At 39.1% G+C, this 19,860-nt stretch overlaps 2 protein-coding genes across 3 annotated transcripts; both read left to right on the top strand.

The window, feature by feature from the left end:
- Positions 1-103: 103 nt before the first annotated feature.
- asb12a (ankyrin repeat and SOCS box-containing 12a) lies at positions 104-5,275 on the top strand. Of its 2 annotated transcripts, none has more exons than XM_084114259.1 (4): positions 104-169; positions 1,005-1,205; positions 1,291-1,863; positions 4,304-5,275. In XM_084114259.1, the coding sequence occupies exons 2-4, from the start codon at positions 1,016-1,018 to the stop codon at positions 4,456-4,458; spliced, it is 918 nt and encodes a 305-aa protein (XP_083970385.1). In that variant the 5' UTR covers positions 104-169; positions 1,005-1,015; the 3' UTR covers positions 4,459-5,275. The 2 variants fall into 2 exon arrangements, with proteins under 2 accessions (XP_083970385.1, XP_083970384.1); XM_084114258.1 differs by having other exon boundaries at positions 164-382.
- A 994-nt stretch (positions 5,276-6,269) lies between these two features.
- On the top strand, positions 6,270-14,878 carry amer1 (APC membrane recruitment protein 1). The gene is made up of 2 exons (XM_084113876.1): positions 6,270-6,388; positions 10,262-14,878. Exon 2 carries the CDS (start codon positions 10,367-10,369, stop codon positions 13,220-13,222), a length of 2,856 nt encoding a protein of 951 aa, XP_083970002.1. The 5' UTR covers positions 6,270-6,388; positions 10,262-10,366; the 3' UTR covers positions 13,223-14,878.
- The last annotated feature ends 4,982 nt before the right edge of the window (positions 14,879-19,860 follow it).

Genomic DNA, 19,860 nt, shown 5'->3' with positions numbered 1-19,860 from the left:
CGTATTATTTGCATTATTAAGTTTGTGGGGAACATTTAACCCACTCATTACACATAGAGGAATGACCAAATCCCAATGGCGGTGTTTGCGCGCACAGCGCCCCCTCTGGCCGCCCGCAGAACATCTTCTTCCGCTACTCGTCGTCAGTGTTTGGCTTATTATTAGCTCGGTGAGTGTCCTTGAGACGAAAACACACTTAAAATATCTGCTAAATGGTCATGGTGTATATTCGTTGTCGTTTGTACCGTTAAAATGTATGTTTGTTTGACAGCTGGTCGGAGAGAGCGAGTCAAACTCCGCGTTATTTACAGATAACGTTACTCGTGTTAAATCTACCGAGCTCAAAGCTTGAGAATGAATTTTCTTCCGTGTATTATTCTCAGTTGAGTTTAGAAACATAACGCCTTTAAGAATTCAGTTTTGCTTGTATTTATGTGTTTTATCTCATTTGCTAGTCGGCTAACCTGTGTTGTGTTTGCTTGCTTGCTAGTAGTGCGTTAAAGCTAATGCAGATATATAAAGTTCATCATGACAAAGCGTTTTAATGTTTTGAACGCTGTCACACATAGTATTATGTAATCATAATTTACTCAATAATATAAGACAAGATAAAACAATATAAGGTTTTGTTTTTATGCACACCTGAACTTAAAAAAAGTGCAACACTTCACGTATTGGAAGAGAATGCAATTCATCTTGAATATTCTGGCTGAAAATATAGCCACCAGTGTTGTTTTTGTTAACTAATGAAAAATATACATTTTGTCAGTTGAAATAAATCTGAAACAAAGCAAAGTATATTCAACAAATAAAAATGATAAAAGCACATAAAATGATTGAACTGAAAGTAAAACTGATCTGCTAGTGAGCTGCCAACCTGGACAGCATTTTTGGCTTCGTCTATGTAGGCAGCTTTTTTACATTTCACAGTGTTATTTTCAACAGTCACACAAAAAACACTACAAAGACACTAATCTGTGCATAAACTTTTTTTTTTTCTCCAGAGTTCTTCTCTATGCTCCAGCTGCGACCGGTGGAAGAGGATGAATCTGCTGCTGAGAGTCTGGAGCTGAACAGAGCTGTGGCTGATGATGACCATTTCCTGTTGGCTGAGCTACTGTCACAAGAACGCTACAGGAAGTGCATTAATCAGCAGAGTGGTTGGGGTATCCCAGGTACCCCGTTACGCATGGCTGCGTCCAAAGGTACATGCGTCACCCTTGCACGCACTCTCTGATGTCACATCTGAGTTTGTTGGACACCAAGACGCATATGTTTTGTTCCCTGCAGGTCACCTGAGGTGCCTGCAGTTGCTCCTGGCCCATGGGGCAGAGGTGGACCCCCTTGATGTGAAAGCCCAGACTCCTCTTTTCACCGCTGTTTGCGGGCGTTACTTGAGCTGCGTGCTCGCCTTGCTCCGTGCGGGGGCTAATCCGAACGGAAGTCACCTGAACAACAGCTCGCCGGTGCTCACCGCCGCCCGAGAGGGCGACCCGGAGATCCTCCGCCAGCTGCTTCAGCACGGGGCAGAGGTCAACGCCAGGTCAAAGGTGACGCTGTGGGCATCGGGGGTTGCCGTGTGCAGCGGGCCGCTTTACCTGTCAGCCATATATGGACACCTGGATTGCTTTAAAATGTTGCTGTTATATGGGGCGGATCCGAACTATAACAGCCCGGAAGAGAAGGTGATCGGCAGGGCCACGCAGCAGAAGACGGTCCTGGAATTGTGTTTGCGACACGGCTGTGGAGTCGAATACATTCAACTGCTCATTGACTTTGGGGCAAACGTCTACATGCCGACCCTCATTATAGAGAAGAGCACCAAACAGAATGAAGCTGTTGAGCTGTTGCTGAAAGAGCGAGGTGAGAAATTAGTTTTTAGCATTATAACGTCTCTTTTTTTTTTTTTTTTTCATTAGTGTTGTTTTTGGTAACCAAAACTATTAAGAACATATATATATATATACAGTGAGGAAATCACTGTATATATATATATATACAGTGAGGAAAATAAGTATTTGAACACCCTGCTATTTTGCAAGTTCTCCCACTTAGAAATCATGGAGGGGTCTGAAATTGTCATCGTAGGTGCATGTCCACTGTGAGAGACATAATCTAAAAAAAAAATCCAGAAATCACAATGTATGATTTTTTAACTATTTATTTGTATGATACAGCTGCAAATAAGTATTTGAACACCTGAGAAAATCAATGTTAATATTTGGTACAGTAGCCTTTGTTTGCAATTACAGAGGTCAAACGTTTCCTGTAGTTTTTCACCAGGTTTGCACACACTGCAGGAGGGATTTTGGCCCACTCCTCCACACAGATCTTCTCTAGATCAGTCAGGTTTCTGGGCTGTCGCTGAGAAACACGGAGTTTGAGCTCCCTCCAAAGATTCTCTATTGGGTTTAGGTCTGGAGACTGGCTAGGCCACGCCAGAACCTTGATATGCTTCTTACAGAGCCACTCCTTGGTTATCCTGGCTGTGTGCTTCGGGTCATTGTCATGTTGGAAGACCCAGCCTCGACCCATCTTCAATGCTCTAACTGAGGGAAGGAGGTTGTTCCCCAAAATCTCGCAATACATGGCCCCGGTCATCCTCTCCTTAATACAGTGCAGTCGCCCTGTCCCATGTGCAGAAAAACACCCCCAAAGCATGATGCTACCACCCCCATGCTTCACAGTAGGGATGGTGTTCTTGGGATGGTACTCATCATTCTTCTTCCTCCAAACACGTTTAGTGGAATTATGACCAAAAAGTTATATTTTGGTCTCATCTGACCACATGACTTTCTCCCATGACTCCTCTGGATCATCCAAATGGTCATTGGCAAACTTAAGACGGGCCTTGACATGTGCTGGTTTAAGCAGGGGAACCTTCCGTGCCATGCATGATTTCAAACCATGACGTCTTAGTGTATTACCAACAGTAACCTTGGAAACGGTGGTCCCAGCTCTTTTCAGGTCATTGACCAGCTCCTCCCGTGTAGTTCTGGGCTGATTTCTCACCTTTCTTAGGATCATTGAGACCCCACGAGGTGAGATCTTGCATGGAGCCCCAGTCCGAGGGAGATTGACAGTCATGTTTAGCTTCTTCCATTTTCTAATGATTGCTCCAACAGTGGACCTTTTTTCACCAAGCTGCTTGGCAATTTCCCCGTAGCCCTTTCCAGCCTTGTGGAGGTGTACAATTTTGTCTCTAGTGTCTTTGGACAGCTCTTTAGTCTTGGCCATGTTAGTAGTTGGATTCTTACTGATTGTATGGGGTGGACAGGTGTCTTTATGCAGCTAACGACCTCAAACAGGTGCATCTAATTTAGGATAATAAATGGAGTGGAGGTGGACATTTTAAAGGCAGACTAACAGGTCTTTGAGGGTCAGAATTCTAGCTGATAGACAGGTGTTCAAATACTTATTTGCAGCTGTATCATACAAATAAATAGTTAAAAAATCATATATTGTGATTTCTGGATTTTTTGGACATGCACCTACAATGACAATTTCAGACCCCTCCATGATTTCCAAGTGGGAGAACTTGCAAAATAGCAGGGTGTTCAAATACTTATTTTCCTCCTCACTGTATATATATGAAGAGTTCAGATGCAAAAGCCTCTAAGTGCCCTCTGAAATTTTCTTCTAGAATGATCATTTTTATCAAGCTTGTATATTTAAGTTCAGTAATTTCACATAAATGACAATTAATAGGTAATTTTCATTGTCATTTAAGTGAAATTACTGAACTTAAACATACAAGCTTGATAAAAATGATCATTCTAGAAGAAAATTTCAGATGGCACTTAGAGGCTTTTGCATCTGAACTCTTCATATATATATATATATATATATATATATTTAAATAAATCAAAAATAAATTAAAATATAAAAATTGGATGTAAAAGTTTCTCTTTAAAAACTTAAAACTGAAGTAAAACTGAAATAAAAAATAAAGCTAAATAGAAATATTTAAAAAATTGACAAAGCACACAAAATGATTCAAACTAAAATAAAGTGAAAACTGAAAATATACAAATAAAAGCTAATCCAAAATATTAATGAACACTATAATAGTATATGAATGGGTACTATACGGTTATCCGGACCACACCTGACCACACGTGACCACAACCGCTCTTGGTTGGTCGTAACCCCAGTGACGGGTAGGTTTAGGGGCGGGGTTGGGGTAGGTCATCAGGTGTGGTTCCGGATAACCGTATAGTACCTATGAATGATACTAAAATAGCACTGATTGCCATATGCGATTGTTAATAACTGTTTTATTAATCTCTCTTTTTTTAAACAGGGTGTCCGAAGACTCTGGCATCTCAGTGTAGATTGGTCATTCGTAGACACCTGATACAGGTGAACAAGATTAACTCTTTGGACTCTCTGGAGATTCCACCCAGGCTCATCAACTATCTCAAACACAAGTCTATGAGCAGTGCATTGGTTTTCTGACAAACCAGAGCATATTCAACTGTGCCTTACTAAAGGACAGACTCAAACAAACACTGGACAGGTAGACCACACAGACATCTAGAGGGAAGGAAACAGACAGAGAGTCTTGACCTAATGACGTGGAGTCACTCGTATACAATCTCACAGACGGACCGATACACTGCTAACAAACTCTGTTTACATGTATGGTGTGTTAAACTTGAACATCCTCATGCATTAATTAGCTTGATAGTCATTCAAATTTGTAATATCTAATATTACTGTATGTAATACGACCAGAAGTGTTGTCTAAAAGAGTTAATGCTCTAGAACTATGCGTTGTCATATAGCCTTGTTCTCTCTTTTCAAGATCATCTGGAGGTTTTCATTTTTTCATAGTAAATTAAGCTGTTGTAATTAGTGTTTTGTTGATTAGTAACAGCTTGATGATGGATGCAAAATTGTTGGTAACTGTCTTATCAATCTTAATATGATATATAAAATCCATTGTGATGTACTTGTGTCTGTGAATCCCTTGTTTAGAGGGATGCACTCTTCCAACAGATGCCGTATAACCTCTATTGTGCAGGTAGAGTGTAATGAAGACCATTCTGTTCATGTGAGGTTAAAGACTTCAAAATGAAGATCAGTTCCAGAGTCTTCATAAGGATTTATGACCGGTATTGAAGTATGTAGCTTGAGGATTTCACGTGTAGCAGTCTGTGCTAATGGGATATACATATGGGCTTCTGAGAGTGTATTTTGACAACTTTATTATGCTATGGATGACAGCTGGCTTGTTAGTTTGTTCATAAAATTTAAGTACTGAACATTTGAATGTTTATCTGTGGTGGTTTTTCTTTATTTTTACATTTATGCGGTCATTTGAGGTGCTGGTTTCCACATAGAGAATGTTTTTATTCATGTCATAAAATGGTATTATTGCACTGATGTGGCAAACTTAAAATACTTTCATTTAGCATAGAGGAGCTAAGATACACAATGCAGAGACAGACTTTAAAAAATACAGTCAAAAGTGGCTGCGTAGCTGTCAAAAATCTCTCCGATTTCATTAAAAAGATCTTCATTTGTGTTCAGAAGAAAGTCTTACGGGTTTGGAACGACATGAGGGTGAGTAATTAATGACAATATTAATTTGTGGGGGAACTATCCCTTTAATAGTTTTAGTTAACAACCCAGTTTTGAACTTTTTGATGTTAAAGACCCCCTTTCTAAATAAGGCAGTAAAATTAAAAAATAAGCTTTTTATATGGTCTTTGTACTTTGTTCAAGAAAATCTGGAAATATCAATTTTTATTAGGATAACTATTCTTTCTACCCACTATTAAAGTTAGGAAAAAAACAGAAGAGAAACATTTAAATTCTATTCAAAAGTATTTGTAAAGTGTTTTTCATGATTAACGTAGTTCAAATTTAGAAACCTTTGTCAACACATTAAGTTTGATAGCCTCATTTAGTAAAAAAATAATAATTCTGTAGACCCCCAGGGCAGGCAACCTCTTGTGGGTCCCCAGTCATGTAAATGTTGGCAAAACTCAAATTTGAATTGCACAAACAAATACCACCGCTTTAATTACCATATTCAAGAGTTGTCCTAGTACATGTGCAAAAGAGTATTTAATTTATTTTCGTCTAGTCAAATGTTACTTATTTTATTGTATAGGCTAATGTTATTATTTTTAGTAATATTAATTCTGGCTCCTTGTCGTATTTTTTCCTGCCACTGCTGTGTATATGCCAATACAGTAAAATAAATTGCCTAGATATACCATGATGGTACTACACTTCCCAAAATGCACGTAGCACGGAAACGCCGCCAGCCGCTCCAGCGCTCACTGAACAAAGTGAATCCCAACCGCGAGCTCCTCCAGCGCTGCGCGAGGAGAGAGCACATCACTGCACGCTTGGGCGGAAAAGATGCAAAAATAAGGCAAGTATCGCTCATTTTTCCATCTCTCTGTGTTATTCGCTCTTTCACTGTGTAAGTGGACATGCAGAAGCAGCTGTTTGTGTATACAAGTTATGTGAATATCAGTGAAGCGGTCGGGAGCTGGTTAGCGTCTGGGCTAGCGCGCGCCAGTTGCGCGTTCATTTCGTAGTGATGGTGTCCAGCTGGGGACACGGTGTGCAATCTGTTGATAGAAGTTTTTTGTTACTAATAATATTCACAGTGCATTAATCGGTGTAATTGGTCCATAGGATGTAGTTCTGTGGAGTGCACGCTATCTGTATGTGATTTTCCTTTGTTTATGATGTACATACAGTGAGTGTTCAGGCCCGTTGGTTTCATTCAGCTTTTGTTTTTAGGGGTTTAATCATAGACTGTACGGTTTAATCCAGCGGAACTTCACCCGCGTTATGTGTTGCATTGCAAGACTTGTCACTTTGCTGCCTTTGCCTACTCATTTCATAGCTAAACTACACTGCATGATGATATGTTTTATAATTGATGATAGTTGTAACCAGTGGGGAAACATGTGGTACTGTTTTACAATTTCAGTAAAAAGCATTGCAGCCATGTTTACTTGAAGAGTATTTACTTGAGAATTATCTATATGAGCCCATGAAATCTTATTAATATATTTGTAATAGACACTTTATATATTTAATTGAAATTCTGAATTATGTCAGGTTTTACTTCTTTTTATGGAGCTTTTGACAGACAAACAAAATGGGTCGTTTAGCCATGAAACTCTATTCACGTTCTGATTGGTTGTTTTAATGTAACGTTCACAGCCAGCCAATCGATTTCACGTATCCATTACCACATCCCTTTACAACCATGGCACATCCAAATGAATACCCTAACTCTGCGAGCTAGGGTATTCTTCTTCTAGCCCTCCGCCTCCCCAGCACCACCTGCCTAGATCCGCTATGGGAGTCTTCCTCTCTCTAGCAGCAGCAGCATATATCCATTAATTGAATGCTCTGTGCATTTAGCTGAAGCAGGTTGCATGCTCTGCAGCAGCAGCAACAACAACCATAGCAGCATTGTACCAAATATAGTCAACCAAGACCAAACCTATGTACATTTCATTTACATTAATAATATGTGTTATAACCTTTCCTGAGCGTTGTTATGACTGAACTGGGATTAAACATCCTTGGATGTGTGACTGTTTACATCTCCCATTTAAAAAGTTTTACATCAAACCAAATGTTTACACATTCCCGCAGGTAGTGCAATTAAAAAGCGGGATATTCCCGCAAACATTTATGCGCTATAACATGTAGTTTAGATAAGTAAATTAACAGATTATCAGAGCAATTCAGTAATTTGAAAACTTTCTGTGAGACGTAATTGTGAGTGATTCAGTGGTGGTGCATCTTCTCTCTCCTTCTCTCAAAATGTGCAAATGTCTTCATATCAGCACATCGCGTCTGCACTACAAGCGAGCTGCAAACACTTGCGAAACAAGACTTTTACTTGCATTCGGGCCAGTGTTGCATCATCACTAAAGATTATCATTTACACATCGTTTTAAGGGTACGTTTCCACAACAACAATGTACTAAAAATGTAAAAGTTTTTCCTTTGCTTTTTTTCACGTACAGATGACAACGTTGTCAAAAAGATCCCCATTCACAAGGATCTGCAAAAATGATTAAAAATGCTGTATTATGCAATGCATGCCAGGCCAGTAGTTCGCAATGTCACTTTGTAAAGAAAAACTGTGCGCCTATAGACTGTCACTGAACACGTAATACGCATGCGAGTGATGCCACCATTTTTTTATTTATTTTTTACAAATAGGCATATTTGTAGTTTACACTGAGACAATAACTGTATTGTTTTCAAAAACTTGTACTTTGAAACCTGTTTTCCTCCTAAACGCCATTGTTATGTAAATGGCCCCCAATTCTTGGCATTTTAAACATTTAGGGGTCCCTACAAAAATGTGAATTTGTGAAAACGGTGATGTCATGTTCAGTCTAGGTGTGTAGTTTTTCTTTATAAACTGACCTCACCAAATACTGGCCTGGCATGCATAATATAGCGTTTTTAATTGTTTTCGTGGATCTGTGTGAATGGGGATTTGTTTAAGGAAAAAAGGAAACACTTTTCAGCTTTTAGTACATCATTGTCATGTGAACTTTCCCTCAGTACCCTTGCGTTCTCCGAGAGATTGTTGTTTGTGCACTCTCAGCCAAAGCGTGCATACATAAAGCCGCCTATCAAACAGCTTGCGAGTGTCAAATTCACTTATTTTTCGTGGCTTATTATGCTTAAATGGTCAAATACACACAGAATTCGGCGAGTATTTACGTAAATAGTAATTTTAAGTCTTAAGTGAATGTAAACAGTTGAGAAAGAAAACACATATATAACAGTATAACCGTCACATCATCGGGGAGATTCCCCCTTCCATATGTAAAGTGCTTTGAGTACCTAGAAAAGCGCTATATAAATGTAACTAACTTATTTTTATCATTAAATTGGATCTGTGCAGCAGCCTAATATGTCATTTATGTTAAACAAAGAATAAAATACAAAAAAAAACTCTCACTGCTCTTGACTGAATAAATTTTGTAGCTTTAATAAGTATGAATCTTTATTTAATTTATACAGTTAAGACTATGCAGAGCTATTTTATATTGGTTTTTCATGTTCTGTGGTATTTCTTACCTAAATACTACTGTTAGACCATAAAAAAAGTAAAGCGCTGTTTATTTCATTTGTATGTTTATTCTATTGTGTTTATTTGTACTACTGCTTTTAATTAGTTTATTTGTTCTTGTTTTTTTACTGATTCTTTACTTGTCTTTTAGTTTAAAGTTTGAAATCAAGCTTTCCTGTGCTGTGTGTAAGCTATTGCAACAAAATTATCCCATTGTAATGTAAACTCCCCCCTCAAATCCCCCAAAGAGTCAGGGCAAGGGAATTCCCCCCTTTTTCCTGAAATTAAATTCAGCCCCTGCCTGATAAATACAATCAGTGCATTAAAGGCACTTTAACAGTTTTCTTCATAATGGTTTTTATGGAGGAAAACACTTGATGTGAAATTGTGCAGTGTGCACATTGTTTTTAGGTTCTGGGCTCTTCTTGCCTGTTATTATGCATTGTCTGTAACGTATGAATTTTGGTCAGTCAGTACAAATAGTACAAAGAGTGAGTTGGTGGCAGGATTATACTTTGTTCGTAGGGATTAAAGCTCAGTGTTCAAAATATTTTATTGAAAAGTCCCAAAATGTCATAACCTGTTAGAGCGACTGGTGGCACTTTGTTTAACTTTGTTTACTTTTACTATGTAGACTACTGCCCATACATCTTGTTTACAAGGTAATTTTGTCATCATCATTGAGCTGTGAAAACAGCCATCTCAGTCACAGATATACAGTCTTTCAGTGTTTGAATAAATTAATTATTGTAAATTTTGTGGCAAACTTCTCCCCTCAAGTTTGAATGTTGTCTAGAATGTTAGTAGGATCCTCCATGTACAGTATACACAATATTATTATATCTCCGTCTTATTTTCCAAGGGCCCTGCTGTGTGAACACAATGTTACCACAATTTAAGATAATGATACAAGTTAATGTTTACATTACATTATTTTTGAGGCCGGCATACATTCAGAGGTGTTTAAAATGCTGGAAGAAAAACTTATTTAGCAGCTAAAGAAACTTGTGACATTACATAAGATCAATGCGGTTTTTTTTTTAAATAACATATGAAGTTCATTTATTGATTCAAATATTGTCTTTAATTGATCCCCAAAGAACATCCATTCTAGGTTCTGTTTTATTTATTTTATTTTTTTGACTGTTTCTAATGGTTTGTCTTTAACTTCTGTTTCTTTCACAGGTATAACATGCCTGATAAACACAGTCCCTGTTCCTTCCAGCCTGCCTCTCCGGAAGGAGAGTTTACCACAGACATGCTCCATTAGCCACAGTGATCTGTGTCACTATGGAGACCGCCACAGGAACTAAGGTTGTTGGTGTAATAGGGGGTCCACAGCCAGACTCCATTTCCCATGACACCCCTCAACCTCAGTCACCCCCTTCTGTGAAAATACGGAAGTCGACTTTCAAGTTTTTTGGTGGTCGGAAGAGCATCTGTGTTCTGCCCAACTTTTTCAGTGGTCGTGGTAGAAGTCAAAGAAAGGGGTCATCAAAAACAGGTGTAACAAAGAGCCAAACATATGATGGAGTGAGCAGAGGATGCTGGGAAGAATTGGGCAAAAGTAGCGGTGAAGTGGCCTCCGGAGACTTTGAGTTCTGCACCTCCAGTGAACCTCAGAAATCATCACAGGAGGACCATGGGAAATCTCAGTCTCTACCACGGCAGCGCAGAGGTCTTCGGAGTCTTTTCAGCAGCATTCGGAGACACAGGAAAAACAAAAATGTCGAGCTAGAAAAGCATGAGGCACTTGAAATGTCTTCAAGCTTCCATGCCGAAACAGTGCCTGGTGCCATGTCAAGCGTCAGTGACCGTAGCGATAACCATGGCGACAGTCAGGGTGAAGAGTTGGTGCCAGATGTGCCTAATCAAACCGCAGGCAGTGAGTGTAAACTGCCATTGGCTGCCACTGAATGTACGAAAGATGTAACGCTAGTGCCTGAGAAACGGAAGAGCAGAGTAGAGATGGATAAGAGGAAGAGAGCAGAAGAAGAGGAGAAGGGGGAGGAGAAGCAAAATGGGAGACAGGAAGGACTGACAACATATCAAAAACCCTTAGGTGCTGAGTCAGAACTGGACCGATTGGCTGAGCAGAATGTGAACGTTCCCGATGGGGAGCCTCCTGCTGCATCCTGTTCTTCTGAAAACTTAATCTTTGGTGATGTTTCATCATTGAAGAGCTTTGATTCACTGACAGGTTGTGGAGACATCATTGCAGACCAGGATGACGTCAGCGTCGCTGAGAGCTCAGTGTCTGCCGAGAGAGGCAGCCGAAACGCAGGAAAACGGAGCTCGTGTTTTGTCACATATCAAGGTGGAGGGGAAGAGATGGCAACTCCCGATGAGACCGATGCAGATTACTTGCAGAGCTTATGGGAATCTGAAACTAGTAATGAAGTCTGCTACATCCCCTCAGACAGGGGCTCGGATAGCCCTTCTCTCACCCCTGATCAGCAAATGAGCTCCATCCGTGCCACCTCCGACAGCAGCCCACTGGGATGCACAGAAACGGCCCTCACTCCTGCTGACCTCTTGAGCCCACAGAGTGATCGGCAGGAGTCGGTACCCAACAGCGATGAGGGATACTATGACTCCACCACGCCAGGAATGGAGGAGGAGAGTAGAGAACGTCCACACCAGGAAAGGCTTCCACGGGACAGCTACAGTGGTGATGCCCTTTATGAGCTTTTTGAGCCTGATGATCGCCTGATCAGCCCTGCTCTTCCTCCGAAGGATGCCCACTTGCAGGGCGACAAGAATACAACAAACCCTCTGTATGCCCTGGCATCAAATGCTCTTGAGACCGGAACCATGGAGACGGAGGAGGAGCGTCTGAGCAAGATCCAGCATGCTCTTCTGTGCTGCGAGTTTCAGAATCTCAGAAGCCCATCCAAAGATCAGCTTCTGTTCCATGACGACTCCTTCTACGATGATTCAAGCCTGCCCGCAGTCGACACTGGTAAGACAGTTTTGGGAGAAGTTATCAATCAGCACTATCCCCAATCACCACCGAGATCCCAGGCTGTAATAGAGCCAGTCCCTCTCAGCAGGGGTCAGATTCAGGAGAGTCCATTGTTTGCACCCCGTGCCGATTCGGGGTTTAGTTCACATGTCACAGACACAGCCAGACCGCATCCTCAATCTGAGCATCAAAGCCCATTACTACCCACCAGAGGCTGCCGCCAATCCCAAGAAGAGCTGATGGTCTGTTTCTCCCAAGCGCTGGTAGATTTCACAAAGAACACACGGCATTATCGCAACTCAACTGAGAGTCTTGATGGCTCAGAGTCAAGTTCTCCTTATGGCCCGAGTCTGAGTGCCCTGCCCGCCATTGTCACGTTCGATGTGGTGGACATGGAAAATGAGGGCGAGTGTGAGCAGCAGACCGAGCTTGTTGAGGAAGAGGAAGAGTTGGCTTCTCCTTACGAACCCTTTGAGGATGATGGCTGTTACCTTCAGCAAGATGCCTTTGCCGAGTGTGACCAGCGTACTTTCGATGCCTACGAACAAAGTCTGTTGCTCAGTAACACTTGGGGCATCGCAAGCCTCCCTCGCCACCTCAGTTTGAGTCGACCTTGTCCGCCAGTCCCTGCTCCATTAGCACTAAATCGACGCAGTCGCTCTCTTGACACTGACTGTCTGGAGTTTAAGACAAGTGAGCTTTACACAAGCGTTACCAACTATGACTCAAAGGGGGCTGTTTTTTCACAGCGTAGGACTACTGATTGTAGTGATGTGCCGTTACCGCGACAACCCTGCAGGGTTACTGTTGATAGTTGGAGGCGGGGCTATGGCCGGGGTTTTGACTCCAACTCTTCTCAGCAAGAAACGGATTTGCCACATGTGAGCCAATCCACTGTAAGACCTTCACATCTCCCCCTAAAGAACAACTGCCATAATCCTAATCTCCCTGGTGCCACTAGAGCGGATGGTGAGAGGGAGATATTGTTTGGTGGAGGTGATGCGCTTTATCCCTGCAGTTATCCCCCATCAGGCACGCAGTGGAAGAATCGACCTGTCGGAGTCACTCAAGGTGTGCCTCATCTTCGCTCTGAGCAATCCGCAGACCGTCGAGAAATTACCATGAAGAACAGGAGGGGAGAGCTTGAGGGTGGCTTCACCCCTGCTACACCCAAAATATAAACAATCTCTCTCAATCAAAATAAAACAATAATACAAATAGACAAGTCTCGTCACCAAAGACGATGCTGGATGTTTACTGACATTCTTGAATTGTCTCACACACACACACACACACACACACTGTAGTTGCTGTTACTGCCGGATAAGCTATAGTTTTCTTTTGTAATGTACTATGTAGTTTTTGAGCTATTTTTAGTTTGAGTATTTGTACCTTGTGTGTTACAGCATTATTCAGCAGGTGCTGTCTATATATAGATGCCATATTGCTTTGCCTTTATGTAGCCAGGTATTGCCATTGAAATTTATCCATTTTGTTTGGATGTTTTGGATATGCTATAATTATATTTGCAAAAAAAAGACAACAATGCTACAAATGACTTATTTTAGCATAAGAATGAAAACATTAGCACATTGAGCACATTAGCACATTGAAACCAATATCATCTTAGAATCCTGTTCAAATATCAGATTTAGTTTGAATTGATGAACAAATAATTTTAATACAACACTTTTTTGAATTAAAAAAAATGCTATATGTTTCAAGGTTTTAATGTTTAGATCTTGAAACATTTTAAATATCTTTGTTAGCTTGCCTCACGTTTATTTTCTAATTTTATATGGTCATGTTTGTTTTTGGCATAGCACAGACTACATTCATAGGACTGTTAAATCACATCTGCCGTATTCAGTGGTATTTTGGCCAACACCCCTGCTACACTTCTGTACACTCTATTTACTGAAGACTCAAGGATATTTGTGTAGAATCTGGTTTATTTCCTTTTTGCTGCTAAACAGTATGTGATTAGTTGGGAGAACATAATGTACTGTATTCACTGTATGGATATTTGCATATTTGCGTATTCTCTGCATTCATGAGAATCAGATCTGGCCCAAAGTCTTCAGTAAATGTGATCTATGTAGGCTAGTTGTTAATCAAAGGGTACTATCTTCAGTCATTTCAGACAGAATGTCAGTAAAGCCTTTAATGACGTTATGTGATTGTTCTCTGCTGTTGTCCTACAGTCACAATCATCTACCCTCATCAGAATGCCAAAGTCAGCTTAATGGACTTACCATTTTTAGCTAGAGCTTATTTTCAGCTTTTAAGAATGAACCAACCTTTGTGTAACCTTTGGAATCTAGTGCTGTTCTATAATGTTTTATTTTTTTTTGAAAAGAGGATTCCACAAGATCCACGCTAGTTTTAGCCTACCACCAGATCTGTACCCCCCCCCCCCCCCCCCCCCCCCCCCCCCCCCCCCCGCATTAGTGAAATTAGAAAACCAAAAGCATTTTATGTGTGCGTTTTGTTTAATACACAAGGATGTACATGGACAAAGAATGTTAGAACATCTCAGTAAGACTTAAAGGGATACTCCACTTTTTTGGGAAATAGGCTCATTTTACAACTCCCCCAGAGTTGTTGAGTCTTACCGTTTTCGAATCCATTCAGCTAAAAATCAACTGTTTAACTCTGGGGGAGTTGTAAAATGAGCCTATTTCCAAAAAAAAGTGGAGTATCCCTTTAACTTTCAGTAGCCTCAATGTTATCATTTTCAAATAAGTTTAAAAACATATCAACCCCATAGTTCCCCTGACCCAATCTCTTTCCACACAGGAATCAACATTGACTGGAAATAAACCCTTCAGACTTCAGTATTGCAAGTTTGTGGATTTTTTTTTTAGTACAGTCAGAAGTGCTGGAGTTTACAGCAGTCGTTTTGAGAGTAGTGCAGCTTTACAGATTTGGCCTTTTTGAATGTAGTGTTGGTAGAGAATCAAAGATTTTTTTTTTTAACTCTGAGTATGCTTAAACAAAAAAGAAAGTTATTTTGTATTGCAGATTTTCAAGAGCGTTAATATAATATTGAATATATGTATTAATATAGTATAATATGGTTATATGACAGCATAAACGTGTAACTGTTTGACCTATCAAGACTGTAATGTCTGTTTTAATGACAAAAATGAGGAATGTAAAGTCATGACCTTTACCAAACCAAACTGTAGGTGTACGTGACCAATCATAGGCTTTTCTCATGCACTGACTTGTGCACTGTAATTTTCTTTGTTTGAAAGCAATTGCTTGCGTAGAGAAACACTAACTGGGCCAATGCATCACAGATGTGGTACTTAGGGAAAACAGCATTGGTCGATGGCTTATTATTTTCTGAGCTGTAAGGCATTTGCCTGATTAGCAATGCTGATGCTTTGTTTGATTGACAGGTAGTCTCCGTTCTAAAATCAAGGAGGCTCCAGTTGTCATGGAAACTGGTTGAAGCTGTCGTGCACGTCTTACCGTTATGAGCTGGGGAGGAAATAATAAATGTAGGCAATTCGTGATTGACAGTAAATGATTGGTCATATTGTCTTTCGTTCCCTCCCCGCTCGCTTTTCCCTTGTATGTTCGTTATAAATATAAGAGAAGGAATCAGCGATCACTTGGACATCACATCAGGTTTTGGCTCCCTCTACTGGTGAAATTGTGTCTAACCACTATGTATCGAACCTTAGACTGCACAATAAAACCTTTTGTGCAGATGTCATAATCTATGGTGGAAACATTTTACACTATCAAACAGAAGGAGCACTTTATTATAAAAAAAAAAAAAAAAAAAAAACACCCTGAAAATCTTTCAGGTTATTTCCTTTTAGTTAATTCTTATGTTTGTCCATTTGTATAGGCCTTAGTATGGTTACATGTGTAGACAATTTAGTATAAATTTAGTGTCATGTGACTGTTATTGTTACCCTATCACTCATTAAATTAATCCAGTTCTATAAAGTAGCCAGATTTACGCATTTATAGCTTCATTTATTTAGCATTTTGTCACACTGTATAAAAAAAAAAGATGGAAAAAAAAGAAAGGTTGCTGCCTTAAATTTTTAAGTTCAAATTACATAAAATTACATTAAACTGACTTAAATTAGTTGAATCTTGTATAACGTATAAAAATAAATTGAAAATTGCTTAACTTATTTTGATGAGTTAAAGCAATGTAAAAACGTCATAACTTATTGATCATATAATTTTTTACAGTGCAAAGCGACTTACAACTGAGTAATGAAATAATCTTTTTAAAGATTTTAATATATATATCTAAAAATATTTAGAGAATATTGCAAAACACTGTCTTAAAGTGAGATAAAAAAAAATGAAACCAAGATTTTTTTTTGCTCAAGATGTCAAAGAGCTCTTATTTTTCCTATGGGGTGAGTCCGCCACTCCATTAGAGGGCACTCTCACCTAAAAATACGTCTGAAACAGCAGTAGTGCTTTGATATTGTGTGTAGTTCTGGTGCCTAAGAACTTACAAAAGCTTAGTCATACAGCTGAGTCACAGCGTGCACAACTGATGTAGATTTATGGAAATAAAGTTTCAAAGTTGAACTTCACACATGCAGCATTTGAACTGACTATACTGTAGATGGGCTTGTCTGTTTACTTTCTCTGTCCTGACCTCAACCAATCAGCATGCAGAATTCCATTGCATCACTGCAGGATGCACTCACAGGGTTCCTATGCAACTGCAATATTTTATTGCAAAGGGTAAAACCACATTATTCAGAGTTTATTTACTGCCCGCTCAGCGCTTTTGAAATGTTTTTCTTGGCTCTTCTGTGGGGAATGACAGTCATGCTGACATTATCAACATGTTTATTTGATTTTAAACAGATGGCTGGTTCACTAAACTCTGTTACAAGTGCACACTGTAAGGTCATTTAAAGAAAGGCGTATTCCACAAGATCCACGCTAGTTTTAGCCTACCACCAGATCTGTACTGTGGCCAGATTTTAATATGACCTATTTCCACATGATTTGCGTGAGCATATTGATGATTCCTCCATTGGCACGGAGCTGTGTGTGATGAGTCTCTTTCTCAGGAGAGAGTAGGCCTATATTACATAAGCCTTCAGTCTCTTTCTCTCGCTCTCCTTAACAGTCCTGGCATTCATCCCAGATGTCATGCACACACATGGGTATTGCAGAGTTTGTAGACAAGCTTGTACTTTTGCAATTATTGCGATTGTCTGGGATTTCTTAATCTTGAAAGGGAAAGAAACCTCAGGACATGGAACCATATTCTTGGACAATACCCAGCATGGTATTCTTTGAAGAACCATGTGATTAAACAGTGTATGCATTTGGAGATCATTTAGTAAGTGCTTAACACTATGTTTTAGAAGTAATTTTAGATTTTTACTAGTAATTTAATAGTCTTTTTAAGATTTTAGGATTAAGCTAACATTTTAATAGTATTTCTTTAGAAATCTTGGAGAATCATGCAAATAAGCGGTGTGTGAATATGGAGATCATTTAGAACCATTACATACATCAAAGTGTTGTTTTTTCCTCAAGATGCACACCACGCTTTTTTTTTTTTTTTTTTTTTTAAGTTACTTAAATGTCCTAATTGAACTAAGGCCTAATCCTGGCTTAATGTCTGTGAAGCCATGCCATATATTTATATCAGTAATATAATGGTATTTTTGAGATAAAAAATCACTTTCTTAAAATCATCCATATCTCTGGAAATGACATTAGCCTGGCGCTCAAGACTTCAAAACCTCCTTTTATCTATAGATAGAGCAAGACTTCCACATTATAAAAGCAAATATAGCTTCATGTTTTATTTATGAAAGTTTGTGCTCTCTTCTCAGCTGATTTATTCATGACTCAAAACACATATGCCACAAAATACACTATTCTAAATAGTGCTCTGGGAATGAGGTAAAGCTTATGATGACTATTTGTGTCCATATAAGATGCCTAAAGGTTAAAACTGCATGGAGAGAACATATTGTCTCCAAAAGCTTTTATACACAAACATACCCACTCCACTCCCTCTCTGTTATACACGCATATGCTCCGAACTATTGAGTCCATTAGTGACATCCCAACTCACACACTGTCCTGCCTTGGTTTTGCTATGAATAAACTCTTATGTCTGAAAGAGCTGCATCACAGGAAACCTCGGGACACAGAGAGGGAAGCTGTGATCCCCCCGAATGCTTGTTACATCATCTCTCCTGCTTCATTGCGTAATGTAACAAAAATATATACAAATATGTGAAAGTCAGCTAGAAAGATTGTAACAATAGAACAGCACATCTGGATTAGCATTCTGGGTCTCTTTCTGTCGTTCTATTTTTCAGTACAGATTTGTGAGATTAGGGTTCATTTGTCTCCCATTCAATTTATAAATCATGGAGATGTTTTGGCTTAGCTTTCAGAGTTTAAATGGAAAGTTGACAGTGTTTCAGTAGGCTATCGAACCCATGCATGCACCTTAATGTTTATTTTATTAAGGCTTATATAATTAGTATTTAATCAGGTTTTATGACCTCATATTGAGAGATCTTTTATTCAGCAAGGATGCATTAAATTGATCAGAAATACAGTTAAGGCTTTTACATTGTTACAAAAATGCTGTTCTTATTCTAGAACATTATATTCATCAAAGAATCCTAAAAAAAAAAAAAAAAAAAAAAAGTATAATGGTTTCCAGAACCATTTTAAGCAGCATAACTGTTTTCAACATTGACGATAATAACACCAAATCAGCATAATATTAGAATGATTTCTGAGAGATCACGTGACAATAAAAGATGGCTGTTACTCTATTTTTAAATAAACAAAGCTTGCTGAGCATAAGAGACTTTCAAAAAACATTAAAAAAATCTTACTAACTGAACCGACCCCAAGCTTTTAAACGATAGTGTGCATACAAGCAGCAGCTCACTCTTTACAGAAATGAAGCTGTGATTCAAACATCACATTAATTCTCAGCTCTTGTGTGGCTGTTTTCTGTGTGATTTCAAAACACACTGTATATAATTATGCCTGATGGCAGAGGGTAATCTGGTACAGCACATCTCTTCTCACCCATGAGATCAATGTTTTCAGTATCATATTACATTAAGCCTGCGTATGATGTTTAAATAATAATAAACTATTAAAAAATGAATGGTGTCCCTTAACAAAAATATCAAATGATGGAAATCAGAGAAAGCTGAAGAGAACTGTCTGCATGGTACATAATTAAACACATCTGAGGTACTCAGATTCACATTCAAAGAAACACCTGCATGTTGAATTTATTCTGATTTTGCACAAAATAAATATAGCTATTTCTGTTATATTCCATTGCAGTGTTTGTTAAAAACAAATTAGTACACTTTTTACTTTGCATAAAAATAAATAAATAAAAATCTAAGAAATAGCAAAAATTAAGCTGATTTCGTTTGAGAGAGCTATACTATAGTGATATTGTTTTGCATTGATTATTGGGACCCTTTTTTAGTGGTCTCTCTGTCTTACGCATGTCTCTGGACACATTGCAGGGTTGTATATTTTGTCAGGCTGTGATGTTCTTGAATAGAGATTCTGTGTGCTGCCTGTTTGCCTCTGAATTATAAAACAGCACGCAGTTTTGATTTTCTGTTGTTTTTGCTTGTTGGACATTTTCTTTCCTGCTTTGAGATGATGATGATGCGAGTTCCCAAAAGCTAATAGATCACCATTATTATTATTTTTATTATGTAATGTTTGTAGCCTCCTCAATATCAAAGTGAAGCACCCCTTCTTTTGACTGATGGTTGGGTCCTCAGTATGTGTGTATGTGTATGTGTTCTGT

Source organism: Abramis brama (assembly GCF_963993115.1).
Source record: "Abramis brama genome assembly, chromosome: 5".
Classification (NCBI taxonomy): domain Eukaryota; kingdom Metazoa; phylum Chordata; class Actinopteri; order Cypriniformes; family Leuciscidae; genus Abramis; species Abramis brama.
Note: the sequence above shows the minus strand (reverse complement) of the source record. Positions and strands in the feature narration are given on the sequence as shown.

Bases quoted from the DNA above. Each gene is read 5' to 3' on its own strand.
- asb12a (XM_084114258.1), top strand. From the start codon at position 355: ATGAATTTTCTTCCGTGTATTATTCTCA. The intron at 1,206-1,290 runs GTACATGCGTCA...TGTTCCCTGCAG, and splicing joins ACGCATGGCTGCGTCCAAAG to GTCACCTGAGGTGCCTGCAG. The intron at 1,864-4,303 runs GTGAGAAATTAG...TTTTTTAAACAG, and splicing joins GCTGTTGCTGAAAGAGCGAG to GGTGTCCGAAGACTCTGGCA.
- amer1 (XM_084113876.1), top strand. From the start codon at position 10,367: ATGGAGACCGCCACAGGAACTAAGGTTGTTGGTGTAATAGGGGGTCCA.